At 39.1% G+C, this 21,916-nt stretch overlaps 1 protein-coding gene across 1 annotated transcript in view; it reads right to left on the minus strand.

Moving 5' to 3' along the window:
* MAN2A1 (mannosidase alpha class 2A member 1) overlaps positions 1 to 21,916 on the minus strand; it is a 130,997-nt gene that overhangs the window by 48,049 nt on the left and 61,032 nt on the right. Inside the window, exons 5-10 of the mRNA XM_063453637.1 lie at positions 15,611 to 15,782; positions 11,800 to 11,927; positions 9,808 to 9,981; positions 8,466 to 8,652; positions 4,801 to 4,978; positions 3,205 to 3,401 (exon numbers count right to left, since the gene is read on the minus strand). Coding sequence (XP_063309707.1) covers positions 3,205 to 3,401; positions 4,801 to 4,978; positions 8,466 to 8,652; positions 9,808 to 9,981; positions 11,800 to 11,927; positions 15,611 to 15,782 — 1,036 coding nt within the window. The remainder of the gene's footprint in view (positions 1 to 3,204; positions 3,402 to 4,800; positions 4,979 to 8,465; positions 8,653 to 9,807; positions 9,982 to 11,799; positions 11,928 to 15,610; positions 15,783 to 21,916) is intronic.

Below are 21,916 nucleotides of genomic sequence, written 5' to 3' on the forward strand. Positions count from 1 at the left end.
TAAAATGAAGAGCACTTGAAGGTAATATTCTTTACTAAAACCTCCCCACAGTGTTTCGCTTTTTGAATGCTAATGTGATGTCCTTGAGAATTATCCGAGGCTATGACAGTTGTGACAAGACATATTAAGGCTGTTTAAAGAGGCATTTATGAGCTTTGTTCTTGCAGTGCATTTTTCATACAGACAATTTGGGAATAGAATTTTTTTAAGAGTTTTCAATAAGGTGTTATTTCAGTCAAATTACAAAGAAACAAAGCAGTTATTTTTTATTTCGCTTACAAAATTCCACGAATGGATTTGGTATTTTTTGTTTTGAACATTTACATTACAGAATAAATCCAAAAGGCATTCGTTAAAATGGGTGATCAAATACAGAGTTTATGAAACAATATCACATCTCTCACCTCGTTTCCTCATCCACAACCCTTACTCTGGAATGTTCATGTACCACCTGTGCCATATCCTAACTCCCAAGATATCAGAATTTACAAGAACATTGGAAACGACAAAAACCTAGTAGCTTTCCCTTCCGTGGGGCACCAACTGAAGATAAACATACCATTACAGAAAGAACCTAAACCTTGCACCAAAACCAAAATACTGGCATCCTTGAAGTCTCCCATTTTTATCTTGCGTTTTAAAAAAACCTATGCAACTGATAAATCTTTTTGCCTGCAATCAAACTATTGCTGTAATAACAGTTTAAAATATTTGTTTTTGCGAGCTTTACAATTTTACTTGTGTAAATATGTTGTAAACCGTGAGTTACAAAAACAAGATAAAACATTGTTTTAAGTAAACAGAATAAAAACAAACAGATGAGAACAATGGGAAATGCAGAAAAGGTGGTGCTGTCTGAACGGATGAGAAAGAATAGACTTCAAATTATCCATTTGCTAGCAATTTAGTGAGAACAAAATAGAAAACAGGTTATATTGCCTACCCAAAAGACACCTGGTCAATCTGATATCTAATGCCAGGTCAATCGCATCGACTCAGCACTCGGCTGTGATGCTTGATGGAAGTTGCACAAAGAATTACTTTACTGTAGCACAGCTACAAAAGTTAAGGGAGCTTATAGAAATGACTGGTACATTTATTCTTAGCATTTTATCTCTTCGCATTATCATCTGTTTGATAGATCTGGAAATCAAATACATGATTACTTTTTGTTACTATTTCCAGGTAATAAAAAAAAAAGTTCACTGGAGACTAGAGACTGTGTCAATAAGAATTGCTTTAAATACTATGAAAAATGATGGTAAATGTGGTGAGTCTCAATGAGCGTCTTCTCAAAGAGAGAGTTTGGTTGGACCCCGGTATGGGTGTACACACAGGGTAACTTTTTAAAGAGCTGAATACACGGAATCTCCACAGAAAGAGGCTGAAATCCTTTGGGTCACGGTTCAAACAAACAACCTGGTATAAAATAAGAGCCATAGCAGGCTATTATATATGGATATTCAGAGGGTTATTAACCTCCACTGCTCGGACTGTCCAATGTCAACATTTGATAACTAGCCTGAGATGAAAAGTGGTACCTGTGTCATGGCATCATTCTATTTGTCAAAGAAGCCAGCTTGTTTATTTAATATGGGGAATTTTGAGTCTTTTCATTTAGTTGCTTCATCACTAATTTCTGCAGAACTTGGGGAATGCAGGGGGGGGGAGGGGATGGGTATTGTATGCCTAGACAGGAAAAACCAGTACACTGCTTAATTGTACGTACTTCCTTTCTTTGCTAGTTCACCTCGTGATTAAAGGGAGGAGATGGGAAGGCAGCTTATCCTGCAGTGCCAATATATGACTAGGGCGTTTCCTTTTGCACACGTTTAAGAACATGCATGGGTACTCCAACAGGATATTCAGAAATCCTTGTTTACAATAGCAAAAAGGATCCTGGCAGTCTTGTCACCCAGCAGTTGATAAATGGCAAAATAAAGGAAGGAGAACTCAAGGATACGGTTTTCTTCCTCCTCCTTACCAGCCAGGTGATAAGAGGCATTCTGCAATTACACTCTTTCTTAAATGTGACTCTCAAAGTGTATTTAGTTTTTTCAATATTAATCCCATGCCCGTCTACAAGGAATCTTTGCCAGCTATGCACAGAATGCTATTCCATGCTGGGATTCTAAATTTCTCAACTGTCTGACATAAAAACCGGGAGCCTGAAATTCAATATTTATTTCTAAAGATTTAGATATACATTTCAAGACTTGTCCACATTGGATAGTGTAGTCTTTAATTTTATTTATAGTGAGTGCAATATCAGTGATGCAGATTTACAAAGCTGCACTTTACCACTCATGCCAAGCTGCAGTAGGAAATTAACACTTTTTTTGTAGAATAAAATCTAGCTATAGACACTATTGTTTGTTGCTTGTCTGCTTTCTTTTTGCTCTTATAGGGACACTAGTCACCAGAACAACTACCGCTTAATGTAGTTGTTCTGTTGAGTAGAATAGCTCCCTTCAGGCATTTTCATGTAAACACTGCCCTTTCACAGAAAAGGCAGTGTTTACATTGCCCCCTAGGGACATCTCCAAGTGCCCACTCTTTAGATGTACAGTAAGTAACCCTGCCGTTCAGCGTCCCCACGCTCTGCATGGAGACGCTGAATTTTCCTTATAGAGATGCATTGATCCATCTCTGAGGAGGTCCTGATTGGCCAAAATGGCATGTGGCCCCGCCCCCGTGCCAATTTTAGTCAATCCAGTGCTTTCACTATGAGAAAGCATTGGATTGGCTTAAAATCAGCCATTCCCATGATGCCACAAAGGGGGCGGAGTCAGTGCCCACACGGCGCTGGAAATAAAGTGAATTTTAAACTTATATAGGGAGGCTTAAGGGGGGCAAGCCACCTAAATGGTGGGTTTAGCACTATAGGGTCAGGAATACATGTTTGTGTTCCTGACCCTATAGTGTTTCTTAAATAAAGGAGGATATGTGGCCTAAGATCCATCAGTGGGTTGGGGATAAAAAGAAGGTGTAGGTGGAAGATAAATTAAAAAAATATATATATATAGAAACATAGGTAATATGTACCACATATGCCTTAAAATGGAAAGAAGACAAAAAAAAAAAAAATCACACAACGGGTTTTCCTTTTAATGACATAAAGCAACTGTGACACTAAAAGCACTGTTCATGTACTTCTTATTAAAACGAGGGCATTTATTGTCAAGGAAAGAGCACAAAACTTGCCTTAGATGGGATTCCAGAACTCTATCAAGTCGTTTATAGAAAGGCCGTGAAGTGAAATAGCCGCTCCAATAGTGATCGTCTCTGTCTGCATAGGTAAAGAAATCACCACTCAAGGCTGGGAAAAATGAAGGATTGTTCTCAATATTGCTGGCTTTTCGTAGAGCTTCAAAATAATCAGATATAGTACCAAACTGGGCCTGTAACAGAAGGAGAAAGCTTTAAATCACACAAGTGCAACCATACTATATACTTACAGTAATTAACGTCAATATTGGTCATATTTTAACAGACTTCAAATTTTTACTTCTCGTGTTTTTTTGTTTTTTAATGTAATATCACATTTAATGTAACTTAATATATTTTTTCTTAAATATAAATTGACTAACAAAATCTCACTTTTTACCTGGTTGCTTGTTGCTGTGACTTAGGTTGACCAAAAATAGATGCTCAGCCAGGTAAAAAGTAAAATCTTCTAAAAAAAATTTTTTTTCATTGTTTAAAAAAAATATATGGTAATGTTTCATTACATGTAATATATTATTATTAAAGAAATTACAGTTGACCTTTAAATTCATTGTAGAGAAAAACCACACACACAAACCTGAAATGAGAATGTTTATATTTGACAGCAAATATCTGGGCTCAGATCTTTCTACACTGAGGTTTATTAATTAGTAAATGGCAAGTTCTCCCTACTAATCCTGTTTCTCATGCAGACAAATGAAAAACAAAAACTCAACCCAGAAAGTCATCAGTGCCAGAAGCTCAAAATCCACTTTCATTAAATTAAGAGCCACACAGGGCTCATACCTGTGTCAATGTCTTCTAATGCGTGGAAACGAAACAATGAGGTAACTGCAGTGCCATAAGAAAAACACATGCACAATGGCAGTATTCAAGTATTTGCAACATTTCTCGATCAGCACTACATTTTTATACATTTTTGCAAAACACCTCCCCCCAAAAAACAAAATTGTTCGCCACTTTAAATTTAGCATCCTCTAGAATAGGGATGTCCAAAATGTAGATCCCCAGATGTTTTAAAACTTCAGCTTCCATAATTCTTTGTCATTCTAAAGGCAATACAAATGCATGCAAAGCATGATGGGAGTTGTAGTTCTACAACATCTGGGGAAAGTAGGAGAGAAACAAAAAGAAAACCTTCTAAAATAGCTGGGGAAAGTAGGAGAGAAACAAAAAGAAAGCACTCTACATTTGTCAGCAACACCAGATCTTCTTTATTTTGAATTCCAATTACGGAGCTACAGTAAATTATGGTTTGGGGAGAGGGAAAAGGGGAAAACAGACACAAACTAAAAAATACGTATCATGCAAAAATATCAGGAAGATACGTAATCATACATATTTGAGAGCTGGAGTGTCTGTTTAACCCCTTAAGAACACATGACATGTGTGACATGTGTGACATGTCATGATTCCCTTTTATTCCAGATGTTTGGTCCCTAAGAGGTTAACAGAGATTTTGATTTAAAATATATCTGCTTAATTTGTATATTAAAGACCAACTATGGTCACCAATTTACAGGCCATTATTAGAATGCTATAAGCCGTTCTGCAAGGAGCCAGGTAACATACCTTAACATGAAGCTCTGGATGAGAATTCATGTAATCAAAGAGTTTTTGATAATTCTGGTATTGTTGGTCCCACTCTGAGCTTTCACTGTAGCGAAAATCATCACCCAGGGGGACTAAGAGCACTTTAGTACGGTAGAGCATTGACTTCTTTCGGTACTGATCTAAAATCATCCAAGCTCTGAGAGAGTTGGTTGGAGAGGGAAAAAAAAACAAACAGAACAATCATTCTTTATAGCACTACCATACGGCTAATCTAATTATGATAAAAATAAAAAAACATACATAATTTTAGAAATTAGATAAAATCTGCTGGTAGAAATATTTTAGTATAAACATCAGAATCATAAATAATATGATGACATGCTTTCTCATCTGAATGCCAACATCAGTAGTTCTGCTACTTTGCTGGAGGATGTCATTGGACATTTTGCAAACAAAAAGTACTGAAACATAATTAAATCAGCCTCGAAGTTGAGTATAACTAAACAAAAGTGGGAAAAATAACTAAATGTAAGGAACTCAAAGTAATTACTTTTCTTTTAGGAACCCTGCCTTCTGCTTTGTGCCATAACAAAATCAATCAGGAAAGGCAGCCACTTAGCTGACTGACCAACACATAAGAGGGTTCAAACCAGCACCATTATAAAAGTGTTTATGCTCTTGAGGTCAGCATTTTTATAAAGTGTGAAAGAGTGGACACAACGTTTGCTTATTGAAGTGCCTTAGGGGATTGGAGTCTTCCTTTAAAGCAAACCAATGCTTTGTGATAGATTGTCTTAACCCGGTCCGTCATGCTGGGGAAGCATTTAACGACGGAGGACGGACCCTCTCCGTCATGCGCCAAAATTAACCCCAGATCGCCGCAATCGTGGGGGTTAATGCTCCTCCGGTCTGCCTCTGTATTCGAGGTAGACCGGGAGCACCCGATCGCGCTGTCCCAGCAGCCTTGATAGCTGTGACAGGCTGCTGGACATGTGCTGCAGGGACTCCTGGCCCTCCTCCCTGCGCTTCCGCGTTCAGTGTGAAGTGCAGGGAGACGGATCAGTGCTGATCTTCTCCCTGCAATAAAAAAGTTAAAGTTATATCCCACCCCCTTTCCCCTGTTTTAATAAAAAAAATATATATGGTAATGTTTCATTACATGTAATATATTATTATTATTAAAGAAATTACAGTTGACCTTTAAATTCATTGTAGAGAAAAACCACACACACAAACCTGAAATGAGAATGTTTATATTTGACAGCAAATATCTGGGCTCAGATCTTTCTCCACTGAGGTTAATTAATTAGCATTTGATCACAGACTACAGTGATCAAAATACAGATCAGGGTATTTTACCTTTTTTTTTTTTTTTTTTTTTTAACAACTGAAGGTTAACTATTTTTATTTAAACATCAGGGGTTAAAAATAATTGTATTAAATTAAATATTTTAAAATTATATATTTAGCTAGCTGGGATGGGTGAAAGTTAGTGGGGAATTTGGTGTTCGGCTAGCTAGGGATTTACGTTTAAAAAAGTTTTTAATAACATTAAAAAGAAAAAAGTAAAAATAATCTCACCCCTCCCCTTTACCCAGTCCTAATAAAAATTAACCCCTTCCCTGCCAGTTGATCACTGCTTACGGTGATCACAGTATAATACTGCGGTCTGTATTTTGTTCTGTTTTTTCTTTTTCTTTTTTTTTTTTTTTTTACAGCCCCGAGGGGTAACTATTAGTTTTTTTTAACCCTCAAGGGTTCAATTTATTTCATTAATTAATTTAAATATTTTAAAATTATGAATTTTGCTAGCTAGGATGGGTGGGAGCCATGGGAAATTGGGGAATTTACTGTTAGAGCTTACTGCTAGTTAGGGGTTAATGATAAACAAGTTTATAAAAAGTTTAAAAGTGTAAAAAACGTTTTAAGAAAGTTTAAAAAAGTAAAAAAAATGAAGTAAACAAAAAAGTTTAAAAAACAAGTTTTAAAAATTAATAAGTAAACAACAAAGTTTTAAAAAAAATACATTTAAAAATGCTCATTACCACTACACCTGGAGCAAACTAGCGAAAAAATTGATCCCACGCTAAGGTTCAAAATATGCCTTTTGAATTACCCCGGGGTGTATTCTTTAAGAAATAGTATGTGTTTGTGGGGAATTTTGAATAACCAACCAGCACCTACTCCGGAATTAAACATGGACATGTAAAACTTCAAAGTTAGAAGAAAAAAAAACTGAATGGCTGCGTCTCAAATGTGCCCCTTTAATATCCACATATACCTGGCAAAGGTACATATGGGGGGGGGGTATTGTTGTACTCAGACGACATAGCTGAGCAACATATGAAGTATTATCGAGTCATAGGTTTGCAAAATATACAGTGCAAATTCACTGTTGTGTGTCAAAAAGGCAGAAAAAAATGATTATTACCACTACACTTGGTACAAGCTAGCAGAAAAATGGTCCCACGCTAAGGTTCAAAATATGCCTTTAGAAATACCCTGGGATGTCTTCTTTAAGAAATGGTATGCCTTTGTGGGATAGTTGGAATATATAGCCTGCTAAAATACTCCAAAAATGGGACGTGGACACAGCGTAAAAATTCTAAATTTGAACGAAAACTGGAATGGCTGTGTCTCAAATGTGCCCCTTCAATATCCACATATACCTGGCAAAGGTACATACAGGGGTATTGCTGTACTCAGCTGACATAGCTGAGCAACATATGAAGTATTACACAGTCGTAGCCCACATAACGTTTGCAAAATATACTGTGCAAACTCACTTTGTATCAAAAAGGCAGAACAAAATGCTTATTATCACTACACTTGGTACAAGCTAGCGGAAAAATGATGCCACGCTAAGGTTCAAAATATGACTTTAAAAATACCCTGGGATGTCTTCCTTAATAAATGGATTGGATTTATGGTGTAGTTGGAATATGTCACTTGCTGAAGTGCTCCAGAATGGAACACTGAGCCATCAAAACCATCTATGGAAATTCACACTTAAAAACCTGAACTCGTCACATCCCTTCTACAGCACTGTATCTTCACAAAATAGTGTCTAGGTCATACATTGGGCATTTTCTTTTACTCAGAAGATGTAACTGAGCCTTCTTCGGGGAATTTTATGACAGTGGCACATATCAAGTGTAAGAACATGAAGAAGAACATGTATGTAAAAAATGTAATTTTTTTCACATTGAAATTTTATTTTCGTCCTTATTTTGTGACCTGTAACTTTCAAAATAGGCTGACATCCTATACATATTATGTGCTCTATAAATCAAGACACATAAATTAATTTATTTTGAATTACATTTCCTAAGCTGGACATATTATGTACACGCTATTATTGCCTAAACTGTGAAAAAAATGTTTTCCCCCCCGCCCCATTTCTCTGCTTTTTTTTTATAATTAATGAGAATTTATATATGTATATGCGACATCAAATTAAAGCCCCTTTTGCCCTCTAAAAAATGGTATATAATGTGTGTTGGTGCCAAAAATTAGAGAGATGCAAATTGCAGTTGAACACAAACAGCAAAAAAATGCAAAAATTGCTTGAGTCCTTAAGGGTAAGACAAGCTTTTGAAGCAGTGTCTCTAAGGGGTTAATCTCTAACTAACTAAATATTTCAAATAAAGAATCAATTACATCATAGAACTCAAAGTAAATACCTGTGTTGGACATTCCCAGGATGGATGGCCTCTGGAGGTACTCGCCACGGACAGCTGACTCTGCTTCCAGGGAGACGCTTGAAATCAAACTGGCAGCATATTTTTGGATCTGGTCCACACGTATGAGGAATATCATAGCTGTAGAAAGGCATCATATGGCACAATATATCTGTTCTACTTCCCAAATCTAAAAGTAAAAATAAAAAAAAAATAAAAAAATATATTGTTGTACGTTGATAAAAGTAACATTCAGTTTAGAAGTTCTGATAAAAAATAAATTAATATTAAGCCATATTAAATTGATCTATATTATATAAACCTCTGAATAATGAAGCTTTAACTTGTTTAACCCCTTAAGGACACATGACGGAAATATTCCGTCATGATTCCCTTTTCTTTCTTAAGTTGTGTCCTTAAAGGGTTAAATATTGCTTTTCCTGCATCTATCAAGAGGAACTGGCTTCCTATACCTGCACCTGCTGTGTTGGGTTGTGTTGTGATTTAGTTACGAGCCCTGACTATAAAAGCATCGGAAAGATAACAGAACAAATCATGTGCGTCTGAACTATGTATTAAGGGTTAGTCCCTAAAGTGTGAATTTCACTAATATCAGAAATTAAAATATAGTGGACATACAGATTTTTCCCAGTTTGGTTATGAAGTCTTAAAAGATTAAATTCACTTTGAATTTCAAATTATTTACAGTTTAGTGAAGAATGGATAACCGATTTCTGAACTTAAAGGGACACTCCAGGCACCCAGACCACTTCTGCCCATTGGAGTATACTGCAATATTTACCTTGAAGGGTTAAGTCCTCCTCTAGTGGCTGTCTATTAGACAGACACTAGAGGACACTTCTGTGTACATAGAACACGAAAAGTGTGCTATAACGTCGCTGGACGTCCTCACGCTATGTGAGGACCTCCAGTGTCGCCAAAATCCCTATAGGAAAGCATTGAAAGCATTATTCAATGCTTTTCTATGGGGAAGTCTAATGTGCGTGTGCGGCATTGCCGCGCGTGCGCATTAAGTCTCCCCTGCCGCCAGACACGCATGCGCAATAGGTCTCCCCCGCCAGCTGACGTCCTCGGGGGAGGAGCGTAGGCGGAGCCTGACCCAGCGCCGAGGGACATCGGCGTTTGATACAGGTAAGTCACTGAAGGGGTTTTAACCCCTTCAGCAACTTGGGATGGGGGGTGGGAGGGAGAGGGGACCTGCAGTGCTTTTCCTGGCACTGGAGAGTCCCTTTAATTGTGGGGTTTTCAATAAATGGCCAGTCTACTTTGGAGAAAAACAGAATACATTACATTTTACAAATACTTTAAGGGCACTCAATCTTACCCCAGTTTTGTCTCCAAAAGAACTCCAGTATTTTCTTTTCTGCAAAGTGCTTCTTCACAGAGTAATGAATTCTCTGTATGAGCATGTTTGACAATCCAGAACGTTTTAGAAGGTAAGCCATTGTTGGAGAGTACCCAAAGGGATCAACTGACCAACCAGATTTTGGTTTTACACCTGTTTAAAAAGGTAAAAATAATGAAAAGGAATAACTAAAATAAAAAAATTTACTATTATGTCTGCATTTTGCACCAATGTTACAAATAATTTGTATTATGTTCTATTTTAAGCATATGTATAGTAATGGTTTGGTGACAGTAGTGTAAATATACTTAATATAGGGATTTTGATTGTAATACATGGAACAAATATGATTACACTTTTTTTTCCATTATAAAATAAAAAGAAAAAATAACTGGTATAAAGAGTGTTTCCCCATCACTCAAAACATAGAACAAAAATAAATACCAGTAAATACAAACCTCAAGTGAAAATAGTGTAAAACAATATACAAATGTATTAAAAGATGTTGCAAATCTACAATGAAAGAAAAAAAAACAGCAACATAGTGTGAAGGGGGCAGTGTGTGTGTGTGTGTGTGAAAGGGAGCAGTGTGTGAGGGGTGCACTGTGTGTGTGTCAGGGGGCAGTGTGTGTGTGAGGGGTGTAGTGTGTGTTTGTGTGGGAAGGGTGCATAGGGTCTATGCTGTGTGTAGTTCGGTGAAATGTGAAAATCTATCTTAATGTCTCCCCCTTCTTACCCTTTTACCAGGGAGAGGGGACATAATGCTGCAAGCCCTGGTTGTCCAGTGGTGGCATGTTCATTTTAGACTTTGTGGTCCTCCTGCGAGCACAGCACTGTATCGGAGCGTTGACATGGTAATGCGTGGTAAAACTCCGACCAGTCTGTATCTGGTCCCGAGAGGGATAACAGCAAGTCTGTTGGTAGGGGAGATTAAATGATCTTCCCTGTCTGCCTTGATTTATGGTCATCGAGGCCCACCAGGCATTTTCTGCAGAAACCACCACTGCCCACCTAAAATCCCAAACTTCCCACTAGTGGGCGGTAGGGATCAGGTTGACTACCCATGGTTTAAACATTAGGTATATAGTAAACATATGTGGATATAGTGAACATTAGCACTAGAAGTAGGCTTTCTGACGAAACGCGCTCTCTTTTTATTATATTTTATGGTCTGGGTTACGGATTGTTGTACCCAGTACTTTGTTTTTAGAACTTGAATCCTGTACTAATAAAACAACTTTGGTGGAAATAAATGCCAACGTGTATTCCATCCTTTGATTTGGATCCTGCAGCCATTTTTGGCACATTTGAGCCCAGTACGGCTCTGGGCCATCTGAGTGATATTCCAACCCTACCCCCATATTTATTTGTTGTTACAGTTCACACTATGTTGCAGTTTTCTTTTCTTTCATTGATTTGCAACATATTTTAACACGTTTGGAATATTGTTTATTTAAACACTTCTTTAACTTGAGGTTTTGATTTACTGATATATATGTTTTGTTGTATGTTCCTCCTTGTATGTGTCTGGTAGGTGCGCGACCTCAGTTTTGAAGAACATATTTTTTTCCAACAGCAAGTTCATATTATCAAGCAAAGACAAAGTTGGTTGAGTTTCAGTAGCAAAATCATAGCATAAAAAAAAAAAAAAGGTTTATATTTTATTTTAAGATACTAGAATATACTTTGTATACATTATGGGAGCTGTGAACTTGCTGGTTTACTATTCCAGTCAGGCTCTCAAAAGGAAGTGCAGGTGGTAGTGCAGATTAAATAAAGAACTGAAAGAAAAACGAATAGGTTTTTGGTTTTTTTTTTAGGCTATATCCTGCCTTACCGCTGGTACGATAGATTGTTTCTGACTTTGCAAACACTTGTTTTACATAACATGAAAATAGAGGGTTTTTTGGACCCTTTTTAAGCAGCTTTTTTTTTTACAAAAATTCCTAAATTATAAAATAGGTGTCGTACCAAGATTTTTCTCCAACCACTGATGTCCTTCTATGAGTTGGTCAATCATTGAAAAATAATGTGATGAAGCTTCGTCTGTCATAACCCATCCACCGGTTACAATTTCAAGCTGTTCAAGCTCTACCAATCTGGGAAACAAATTACAAGTATATCATATATGTTTTGATTCTAGAATGCATACAGGGATTTATGTACTCTAATCGCTTGATCTAATTAAAAATCGGGTCACCATCACATAAAACAATCATATTGAGGCCTAGGTAAACCGCCCACAGTAACTGGTCCCAGAAGCAACACAAGCTTCCCAGAACATTGAAGGCCTCTCTGACACTTTAAGGATTCTAAGTAATGTGTCTTGTAGAATTGTGCTACATATAATATAAAGAATTAAAATAAGGGAATTTTAAAATTGGTGATAGATTGGCAAGCTAGGATCACCAGTGTTTACATGGGGGTATTGCTAGCAGGATTTTTAGATAAAATTACGAGCACTATTAGACAGAACTATATATGTACACATACACAGACTAGCCACAACATTAAAACTACCTGCCTAATATCATCTAATTCCCCCTCCGCATGCCAAAACAGATATGATTCGAAGCATGGAATTCACTACACCTCAGAACATGTCATGTGGTATCTGGCATCAAGACATTAGCATCAGATCCACTAAATACTGCAGGTCGCGAAGTGGGGCCTCCATGGATCGGATTTGTTCTTCCACCACATCCCACAGATGCTTAAATTGGATTGTGATCTTGCGGATTTGGAGGCCACATTTCTCAAACCATTCCTGAACAATGTTTGCAGTGTGTCAGGATGCATTATAATGTTGCAACAGGCCATCAGGGAGCTGAATTGCCATGAAGGTGTGCACGTGGTCTGCAACAATCTCTAGGTAAGTGGTACATGTCAAAGTAAAATCAACAAGAAAGCCAGGATCCAAGGTTTTCTGAAATACACTGCCTCTGCCTGCCTGTCTTCTTCCCAAAGAACATCCTGCCATCACCTCTTCCCAGGTAAATGATATGCATGTACCTGGCCATCCACCTGATCTAAAAGAAAACATGATTCATCAGACTATGTAACCTGGACAGAAGTCATCGTGGGCAAACTGCAATGCACTGTTTGTTCTGCCCTCTTTCTATCAGCAATTTGAGCCACAGTAGCTCTTCTGTTTGATCGGACCAGAGGGGCTAGCATTCACTCCCCACGTGCAGCAATGAGCCTTGGATGCACACAACACTGATGTCTGTTCACCGGTTGCCATTCCTTGCACCACTGAATACCGGTAACACCCAACAAGACTTGCTGTTTTGGAGAGACTCTGACCTAATCGTCCAGCCATCATTATTTTGCTCTTGCCAAAGGCAGTCAGATCTTTACACTGGCCCATGTTCCTGTTTCCAATACATGAAATTTAAGAACTGACTGCTCTCTTGCGGCCTTGTATATTCCACCACTTGACAGGGGCCATTGTAACGATATTATCAATGTTATTCGCTTCACCGGTCAGTGGTTTTAATGTTGGAGCTAATCAGAGATTATCTCCCTCTCTCTCTTTCTATCTACATGAATATATCTATCTATAAAGGTACTTACAATAAAAACGTGTACATTTTTCTTAGGAATAAAAAAAAAACTATTTTCAGTAAAGTGGGAGGCATCATGGTTTCTTATTTAGTACTTTATCCCAGAACAGAACCCATTTTGCCTTGATAATTCTTTCCCTGAATCAAAAAGCTGCAATGCATTCATAACTAAGGTACCAATAAGAGTGCTCTTCATTAAACTTAACTATGATTTTGACATGTGAAATGTCATTACCATTCATTAGAAATGTAGAATAAGTGATTGGCTGAACTAGTCTAGCTGCTCCCTGGTTGACAGACATTCAGAAACTAAAAATAATATGTATTTTGCTTTATTTTTTTTATACAAATCACAGGTTAAATTACCGTATATACTCGAGAATAAGACGTGTTTTTCAGCACATTTTTTGTGCTGAAAAACCCCAACTCGTCTTTTACACTCGGGTCAATGTCTGTATTATGGCAATTTACATTGCCATAATACAGACAATGGGGCTGTGTAGGAGGGGGCTGGGTCATAGTGCGGCTCTCGCGAGACTTACACTGTGAGCTGACAGGGGAGCTGACCAGACCGGCGCAGAGGAGAAGGCAGCTGACAGGAGCTGCAGGAGAAGTAAGTGCTTCCTGCCAGCCCCCTCCACTGAACTGCCAATGCCACTGGACGACCAGGGAGTGAGAGCCCCCCTCCCTGCCATGTATCAAGCAGGGAGGTTGGGACAAAAAAAAAAATTATAAATAATAATAATAAAATAATATTTAAAAAATTTATAAAACAAAAATTAATAATAATTAAAAAAATAATAATAAAAATGCCCACCCCCCCACCAAGGCTCTGCAACACACACAAACACACACACTGCAAATAAATATTCAATTAATATAATTTTTTTAGGATCTAATTTTATTTAGAAATTTACCAGTAGCTGCTGCATTTCCCACCCTAGCCTTATACTCGAGTCAATAAGTTTTCCCAGTTTTTGGGGGTAAAATTAGGGGCCTCGGCTTATAGTCGGGTCGGCTTATACTAGAGTATATACGGTATCATTTTTTTTTTAATAAAATTTTTTGTTTCACAAATTTCTGCTTCCAGACCATGAATGTTGACATTTGTTGATCAATTAAGTCGGAATAAATATTTGAGTTTCATTGGTCACTCAACTTTGTAAACAATAAACTTGTTTTAAGATAAAGCTTCCCATACTGCCTACTAAATTATTAATTTTGAGGAAGGCTGAATAATTGGAACACTTTGAAACACTTCCAAATCTTTCCAGAATTATATTAAATCAAATGTACTCAAATTTTCAACAGCTGAAGGATATAGGTCCTTACATATTTTCACAGGCTCCTTAACGGCTTACTGTGAAGGAGCATTAGTGCATATGCCCTGTGAACAAAGCAGTGAGCAAGCTGAAAGCAGCCTTGCAAGACGTGCCATCAGCTTAGGCAGGCGTTCCATTCCCATGTTCTGGACAGGGATGTGCTCTGCTCTTATCAAAAATAATGGGTACATCCTGATTCCTGATTGTCCTGACAACTTACTGATCTGGGCAGAGCTCACAGCACAAACTGCAAAGCCTAGGGATGTGCAGCAAATGTAGAAACTTCGAAAGTAAAAACTTATTTCAACATTTTTTTTTTTATTCTGGTTGATTTTGTTAAATCTCGGAGAGTTCTAACATTAAATAAAAGGAACATTGCAAGCACAATAACCATTACAGCGTTCTGTGGTGGCTGGGTGCCAGGAGTGGCCAGGCACAGTTCCAGTGTAATTGTGAACAGTTTGACAAAGTACCTGTGTCTCCCTGGGAAACTGCACTAAAGTGTGCTTTTTCAGGTACACGGTGAATTTAGGCAGAAACAGATGAATTCATAATTAATGATTAACTTTGCTTTAAGGTCTGCTATTTTGGCCTAAAATGTTATATTCACGTTCACTTCTCCAGAATTCTCAAGTGTATAAACGTGAAAGTGTTCTAGCCTACAAAGGGCTTTCAGGTCATTTTTACACCACAAGTGCGGTAAACACATTTTTATGTTGATCCTCTGCTGTGAGTGAATCACTTCAATAATAAGAACCACCTCTTTTTCGTAGTAAATTTACTTCGTCCACGTATATAATTACCTGGATCATATTTCAATATCTTAGCAGATGTATAGTTATAGTCAAGCTGTAAGTTATCCAGTTAAGATAATTTTAATAGACTATTACTCACCTCTTAACAGCATCTCTCTTCTGACTATCTATTCCATCCCACCATTTGGCAAAGTAGGAGATCTCAGACCAAATAAACTTTCTTCCTTTGTCTTCTTGTAGTTTCACAACCATGTTATTGAGAATGTGCTGAGTTTGATCTCGAAAGTAGTCATCAAATGTTTTCACCCAGCCTGTAAACAATATTGCAAAAGTGACTAAAAAGTTCAACTTCAAAACAAAATAGTATCAAACTAAAGAAGGAATCACCACTAGAGTTGAGCGGACACCTGGATGTTCGGGTCCGGCGGTTCGGCCGAACTTCAGAAAAAAGTCTGGGTTCGGGATCTAACTTGACCCCGAACCCCATTGTAATCAATGGGGACCCGAACTTTTGGGCACAAAAATGGCTCTAAGAAAGTCATGGAAAGGGCTAGAGGGCTGCAAATTGGTCTTTCAGCCAAATATACTAATACTAAGTAAAGATTATTTAGCATTAGTAAATTCAGCCCCTACTCGCTATACCGTGAGTAGGGGCGTGTCCCAGTGGCTGCTCACTGTAAAAAAAAAAAAAAAAAAAATATTGCCCCCACCCCTGTGCGATGGGTGGGTGCCCTAAATAAGAATGTGGAGGGGGGGGACCTACTGTCCTCCCCCCCAGCGACGGGTGGGGGCCCAAAACAACAATAAAGGGGGGTGGGGGGAGACCTACTGTCCTCCCGCCCTGGCCCCTACCCCTGAGCGGTGGGTGGAGGCCCTGAATAACAATAAGGGGGGGACCTACTGTCCTCCCGCCCCGACCCCTGAGCGGCGGGTGGAGGCCTTAAATAACAAGGGGGGGGGAAACTATTGTCCTCCCCCCGGCCCCCACCCCTGAGCATGGGGGGGGCCATAAATATGAATTGGGGGACGACGACACCTTCTGAACTCCCCCCCCGGCCACCACCCCTGCGCGGTGGGTGGGGGCCATATATAAAAATTGGGGCAGGGGCACCTAATGTCCTCCCCCCCAGCCCCCACCCCTGAGCGGTGCGTGGGGGACATAAATAAGAATTTGGGGGGGCGAGGGGGGACCTACTGTCCTCCCCCCGGCCCCCACCCCTGAGCGGTGGTTGGGGGCCATAAATAAAAATTATGGGGGGGAGGGATGGGACCTACTGTCCTCCCCCGCAGCCCCCACCTTTGAGCGGTGGGTAAGGGCCATAAATAAAAATTGGGGTCTGGGACATACTGTCCTCCCCCCCGGCCCCCACCCCTGCGCAACGCGTGGGGGCCCTAAATAACAATAAGGGGGGAGACCAACTGTCCTCCCGCCCCGCCCCGGCCCCTACCCCTGACCGGCAGGTGTGGGCCCTAAATAAAAATGTAACATGTCCCCAAACCCCTAGTCATTCCCCCCCCCCCCCCAAAAAAAAAATAACCCCTACCTACCCCGCTCATCCTAAAAATAATGAGGACCCTTATCTAAAAAAATACCCGTATAAAAAAAAAAGACTTACCATTTGATGTCTTCTTTCTTCTAAAATCTTTTTTTCAGCTCCAAAAAAGACCAAATAAAAATCCATAATAACCGACGCAAAAAAAAAAAAATTTAGCGCAATTTTTTTTTTTTTTATCCATTTGCACCCATGGAGGGCTCCGCGCAGACTGAGCTTATTAAGCCTTGCCCCACCCTGCAATTAGGTTCAGAGCACTCTGATTGGAGGGTTTAAGTCTCTACATTTACCTGTCACAGCACTCTGATTGGTTGGCTTGAAATCCACCAGAGTGCTCGGTGTCATTTTACCCAGCGTGGGAAAGTTCTTAGGAATTTTCCCACGCTGTGTAATTTGACTTATAACACCACTTTGATTGGTGGATTTAAAGTAACCAGAGAGTTATGAGTCAATTGCAAAGAACTTCTCCTCCCTCCTTTTTTTTTTTTTTATCCATTTGCACCCATGGAGGGCTCCGCGCAGACTGAGCTTATAAAGCCTTGCCCCACCCTGCAATTAGGTTCAGAGCACTCTGATTGGAGGGTTTAAGTCTCTACATTTACCTGCCACAGCACTCTGATTGGTTGGCTTGAAATCCACCATCCACCCCTCCCCCCCCCCCCTCCCCCACTAAAATGACACAGAGCACTCTGGTGGATTTCAAGCCAACCAATCAGAGTGCTGTGACAGGTAAATTTTGAGACTTACCTGTCAGTCCACTCTGATTGGATGGCTTAAACCCACCAGAGTGCTCTGAGCCTAATTGCAGGGCGGGGCAAGGCTTTATAAAGCCTTCCCCCGCCCTGCAGAGCTCAGTCTGTGCGGAGCCCTCCATGGGTGAAAATAGATTTTTTTTATTTTTTTGTGCTCGGTTATTATGGATTTTTATTTGGCCTTTTTTGGGGCTGAAAAAAAGAAGAGTTTATAAGAAAGACGACATTAAATGGTAAGTCTATTTTTTTTTTACAGGTATTTAGATAAAGGTTCCCCCTCATTATTTTTAGGATGAAGGGGGTAGGTAGGGATTATTTTTTTTGGGGGGGAAGGGGTTGACTAGGGGTTTGGGGACCCCTAGTCACACCTTGCAGGGGGGGGGAGGGGTTAAATTTTTATTTAGGGCCCCCACCCTCCGCTCAGGGGTGGGGGCCGGGTGCGAGGACAATAGGTCCCCCCCTTATTGATATTTAGGGCCCCCACCACTCAGGGGTGCTCACTGTTTAATAGACATGCCCCTACTCGCAGTATATTGAGTAGGAGCATAATTTAATAATACTAAGTAACCAGCATATATAGAGGCGGGGTCACATGCTGCACTGGCCAGTCACAGCCATCCTGTTCACAGTGAGGGAGATTTCTGTTTTAAAGTAAAAAATGTTATGTTCAATTGCACATTAAGAATCTGTTTCAAGTGATGTTATTATCTATTTCGAGACAATTCCTAAAAACGTGCATGCTGAAATAAATGACTTCTTACATCTACGTTTCTAGTTATAAAGCGGGCATTTAGTAATTATAAAAAAACCCAGAGTGAGGAAGACAGAATGACCTATAAGATTAGGCAGAAAGAGGCTAAGCAAGTTATAAGAGCTTCCAAATCACACACAGAAGAGAAAATAGCACAGTCAGTAAAAAAGGGGGACAAAACCTTTTTTAGATACATAAATGAGAAAAGAAAAGTAAAACAAGGATTAGTTAGATTAAAAACAAAAGAAGGAAGGTATGTAGATGAGGATAAAGGTCTAGCTGACTGCCTCAATGAATATTTTTGTTCGGTATTTACAGATGAAAATGAAGGAAAGGGACCTCAGTTAAGAAAAAGGATAAATGAGTCATTTATTACACGTGAGTTTACAGAGGAAGAGGTTCTATTTCAACTGTCAAAAGTAAAGACAAATAAGTCAATGGGACCTGATGGAATACACCCAAAGCTATTAAAAGAGCTTAGTGGTGTACTAGCAAAACCATTAACAGATTTATTTAACCAATCATTGATAACAGGAGTAGTCCCAGAAGATTGGAAGTTAGCGAATGTTGTGCCCATTCACAAGAAAGGTAATAGGGAGGAGTCGGGCAACTATAGGCCAGTAAGCCTAACTTCAGTAGTGGGGAAAGTGATGGAAAGTGATGGAAACCATGTTAAAGGATAGGATTGTTGAACATCTAAAAACACATGGATTTCAAGATCAGAGAGAACATGGGTTTACTTCAGGGAGATCATGCCAAACTAATCTTATTGATTTTTTTGATTGGGTAACTAAAATTATAGATCAGGGTGGTGCAGTAGACATTGCTTACCTCGATTTCAGTAAGGCTTTTGACACTGTTGCACATAGAAGGCTTATCAACAAACTACAATCTTTGAGTTTGGATTCCAATATTGTTGAATGGGTAAGGCAGTGGCTGAGTGACAGGCAACAGAGGGTTGTAGTCAATGGAGTATATTCGAAGCTTGGGCTTGTCACCAGTGGGGTACCTCAGGGATCTGTACTTGGACCCATTCTCTTTAATATTTTTATTAGTGATATTGCAGAAGGTCTTGATGGTAAGGTGTGTCTTTTTGCGGATGATACTAAGATATGTAACAGGGTTGATGTTCCAGGAGGGATAAGCCAAATGGCTAATGATTTACGTTCACTAGAAAAATGGTCAGAGTTGTGGCAACTGACATTTAATGTGGATAAGTGCAAGATAATGCATCTTGGACGAAAAAACCCAAGGGCAGAGTACAGAATATTTGATAGAGTCCTAACCTCAACATCTGAGGAAAGGGATTTAGGGGTGATTATTTCTGATGACTTAAAGGTAGGTAGACAATGTAATAGAGCAGCAGGAAATGCTAGCAGAATGCTTGGTTGTATAGGGAGAGGCATTAGCAGTAGAAAGAGGGAAGTGCTCATGCCATTGTACAGAACACTGGTGAGACCTCACTTGGAGTATTGTACGCAGTACTGGAGACCGTATCTGCAGAAGGATATTGATACTTTAAAGAGAGAGTTCAGAGAAGGGCTACTAAACTGGTTCATGGATTGCAGGATAAAACTTACCAGGAAAGGTTAAAGGATTTTAACATGTATAGCTTGGAGGAAAGACGAGACAGGGGGGATATGATAGAAACATTTAAATACATAAAGGGAATCAACACAGTAAAGGAGGAGACTATATTTAAAAGAAGAAAAACTACCACAACAAGAGGACATAGTCTTAAATTAGAGGGACAAAGGTTTAAAAATAATATCAGGAAGTATTACTTTACTGAGAGGGTAGTGGATGCATGGAATAGCCTTCCAGCTGAAGTGGTAGAGGTTAACACAGTAAAGGAGTTTAAGCATGTGTGGGATAGGCATAAGGCTATCCTAACTATAAGATAAGGCCAGGGACTAATGAAAGTATTTAGAAAATTGGGCAGACTAGATGGGCCGAATGGTTCTTATCTGCCGTCACATTCTATGTTTCTATGCCATTAGTAGGCATGGCTGTGATGGCTTCTATGGGCACACGAGTCAAACGCTTGTTGATTGGCTGCCTTGCAGCCTTTCAAAATGCGTCATTAAATTGCCGAACACCGAACTCCAACACGAACATACACTGATATGTCAGTGTTCGGGGTCCAAAAACTTAATGTTCGGTACGAACCCGAACTTTACAGTCTGGATTCGCTCAACTCTAATCGCCACCTACAATTTATGAAGCACAGTTGGAAAGAAATTGTGAGAGGTTGAAAGTGATGGAAACCACTTCTATGCAACATAAAAGGACCACTAAAGGCACCCTGACCACTTTATTGAAATTAAGTGGTCTGGGTGCAGTGTCTCGGTCACACTGTCAGTTTTACATTGCAGTGCTAAGACTGCCTCTAGTGGCACTCTACTAGACAGCCACTAGAAGTGCTTCCTGCAGTTTCACGGAGTTTGACTCTGAAACGACGCTGGAAGTCGTCACACTTTGCATCTTTAAAAACCCCATAGGAAAGCAATGAGGCAATGCTTGTCAAGCCACTTTTAGGTTTGGTAAATGGTAATGCATTAACACAGTAAAAATAAATAAATTATATCAGAATGTCAGTTCCGGCATGCAATGTTCTTGAAACACATTTCTAAAACAGTACTGTATATGTAATGAGAATCACTGCATGTTGTAACATACAAGAGCTGCTTAAGGGTGTGTTGATGACGAATAGCGATTTTAAAAACATGGTTGCTTAACGTAAGTGACCTTTTTATGCGTTTGACACAGACACATATGTAGTCAGGATAGCTTGAGTTCTATATAAACAAAAAAATAGCTTCACTGTGAGTGAATCTAGTGTAACCAGTTTGGTTATATAAAGATATTTAATAAGAACATGAAGAAAGGAACACAACTTATTCAAATAAGAATTTACAAATTGATCAAATGATATTAGGGCAAATAAATAGCTGGCCTTGTATTAAAGGGGCAGTTTAAGCACAAACACCACAATCTTAAATGTAGCTGTACAGGTGAAAACATCCAGTCTCCTCAGTGTGATATTTATGCATTGTGGACACACCTCAGAGACCTCAGATTTACTTGTATATCAACATGGAAGTGACGTACAACCAAACGCAGAGGTTAAACTAAATTATATGCCATGCTCAGCGTGCCTGGAGTGGCATGAAAATCTTAAAAATAAATTTAAAAAAAATATTTATATATATATATATATATATATATATATATATATATATTATATATAGCACAACCAATAAGTACCATTTAGTTAGCTATTCTGTTGTGCAAAACATCAATATTGACAATACAGTTTTAAATCCTCTTTGGCCAGATAAGCACTGTATCCACCCAAATACTCCTGACCAATGAGGCCTTAAATGGAC

The sequence above is a fragment of the Pelobates fuscus genome, chromosome 5, assembly GCF_036172605.1.
Source record: "Pelobates fuscus isolate aPelFus1 chromosome 5, aPelFus1.pri, whole genome shotgun sequence".
In the NCBI taxonomy this organism is placed as follows: Eukaryota; Metazoa; Chordata; class Amphibia; order Anura; family Pelobatidae; genus Pelobates; species Pelobates fuscus.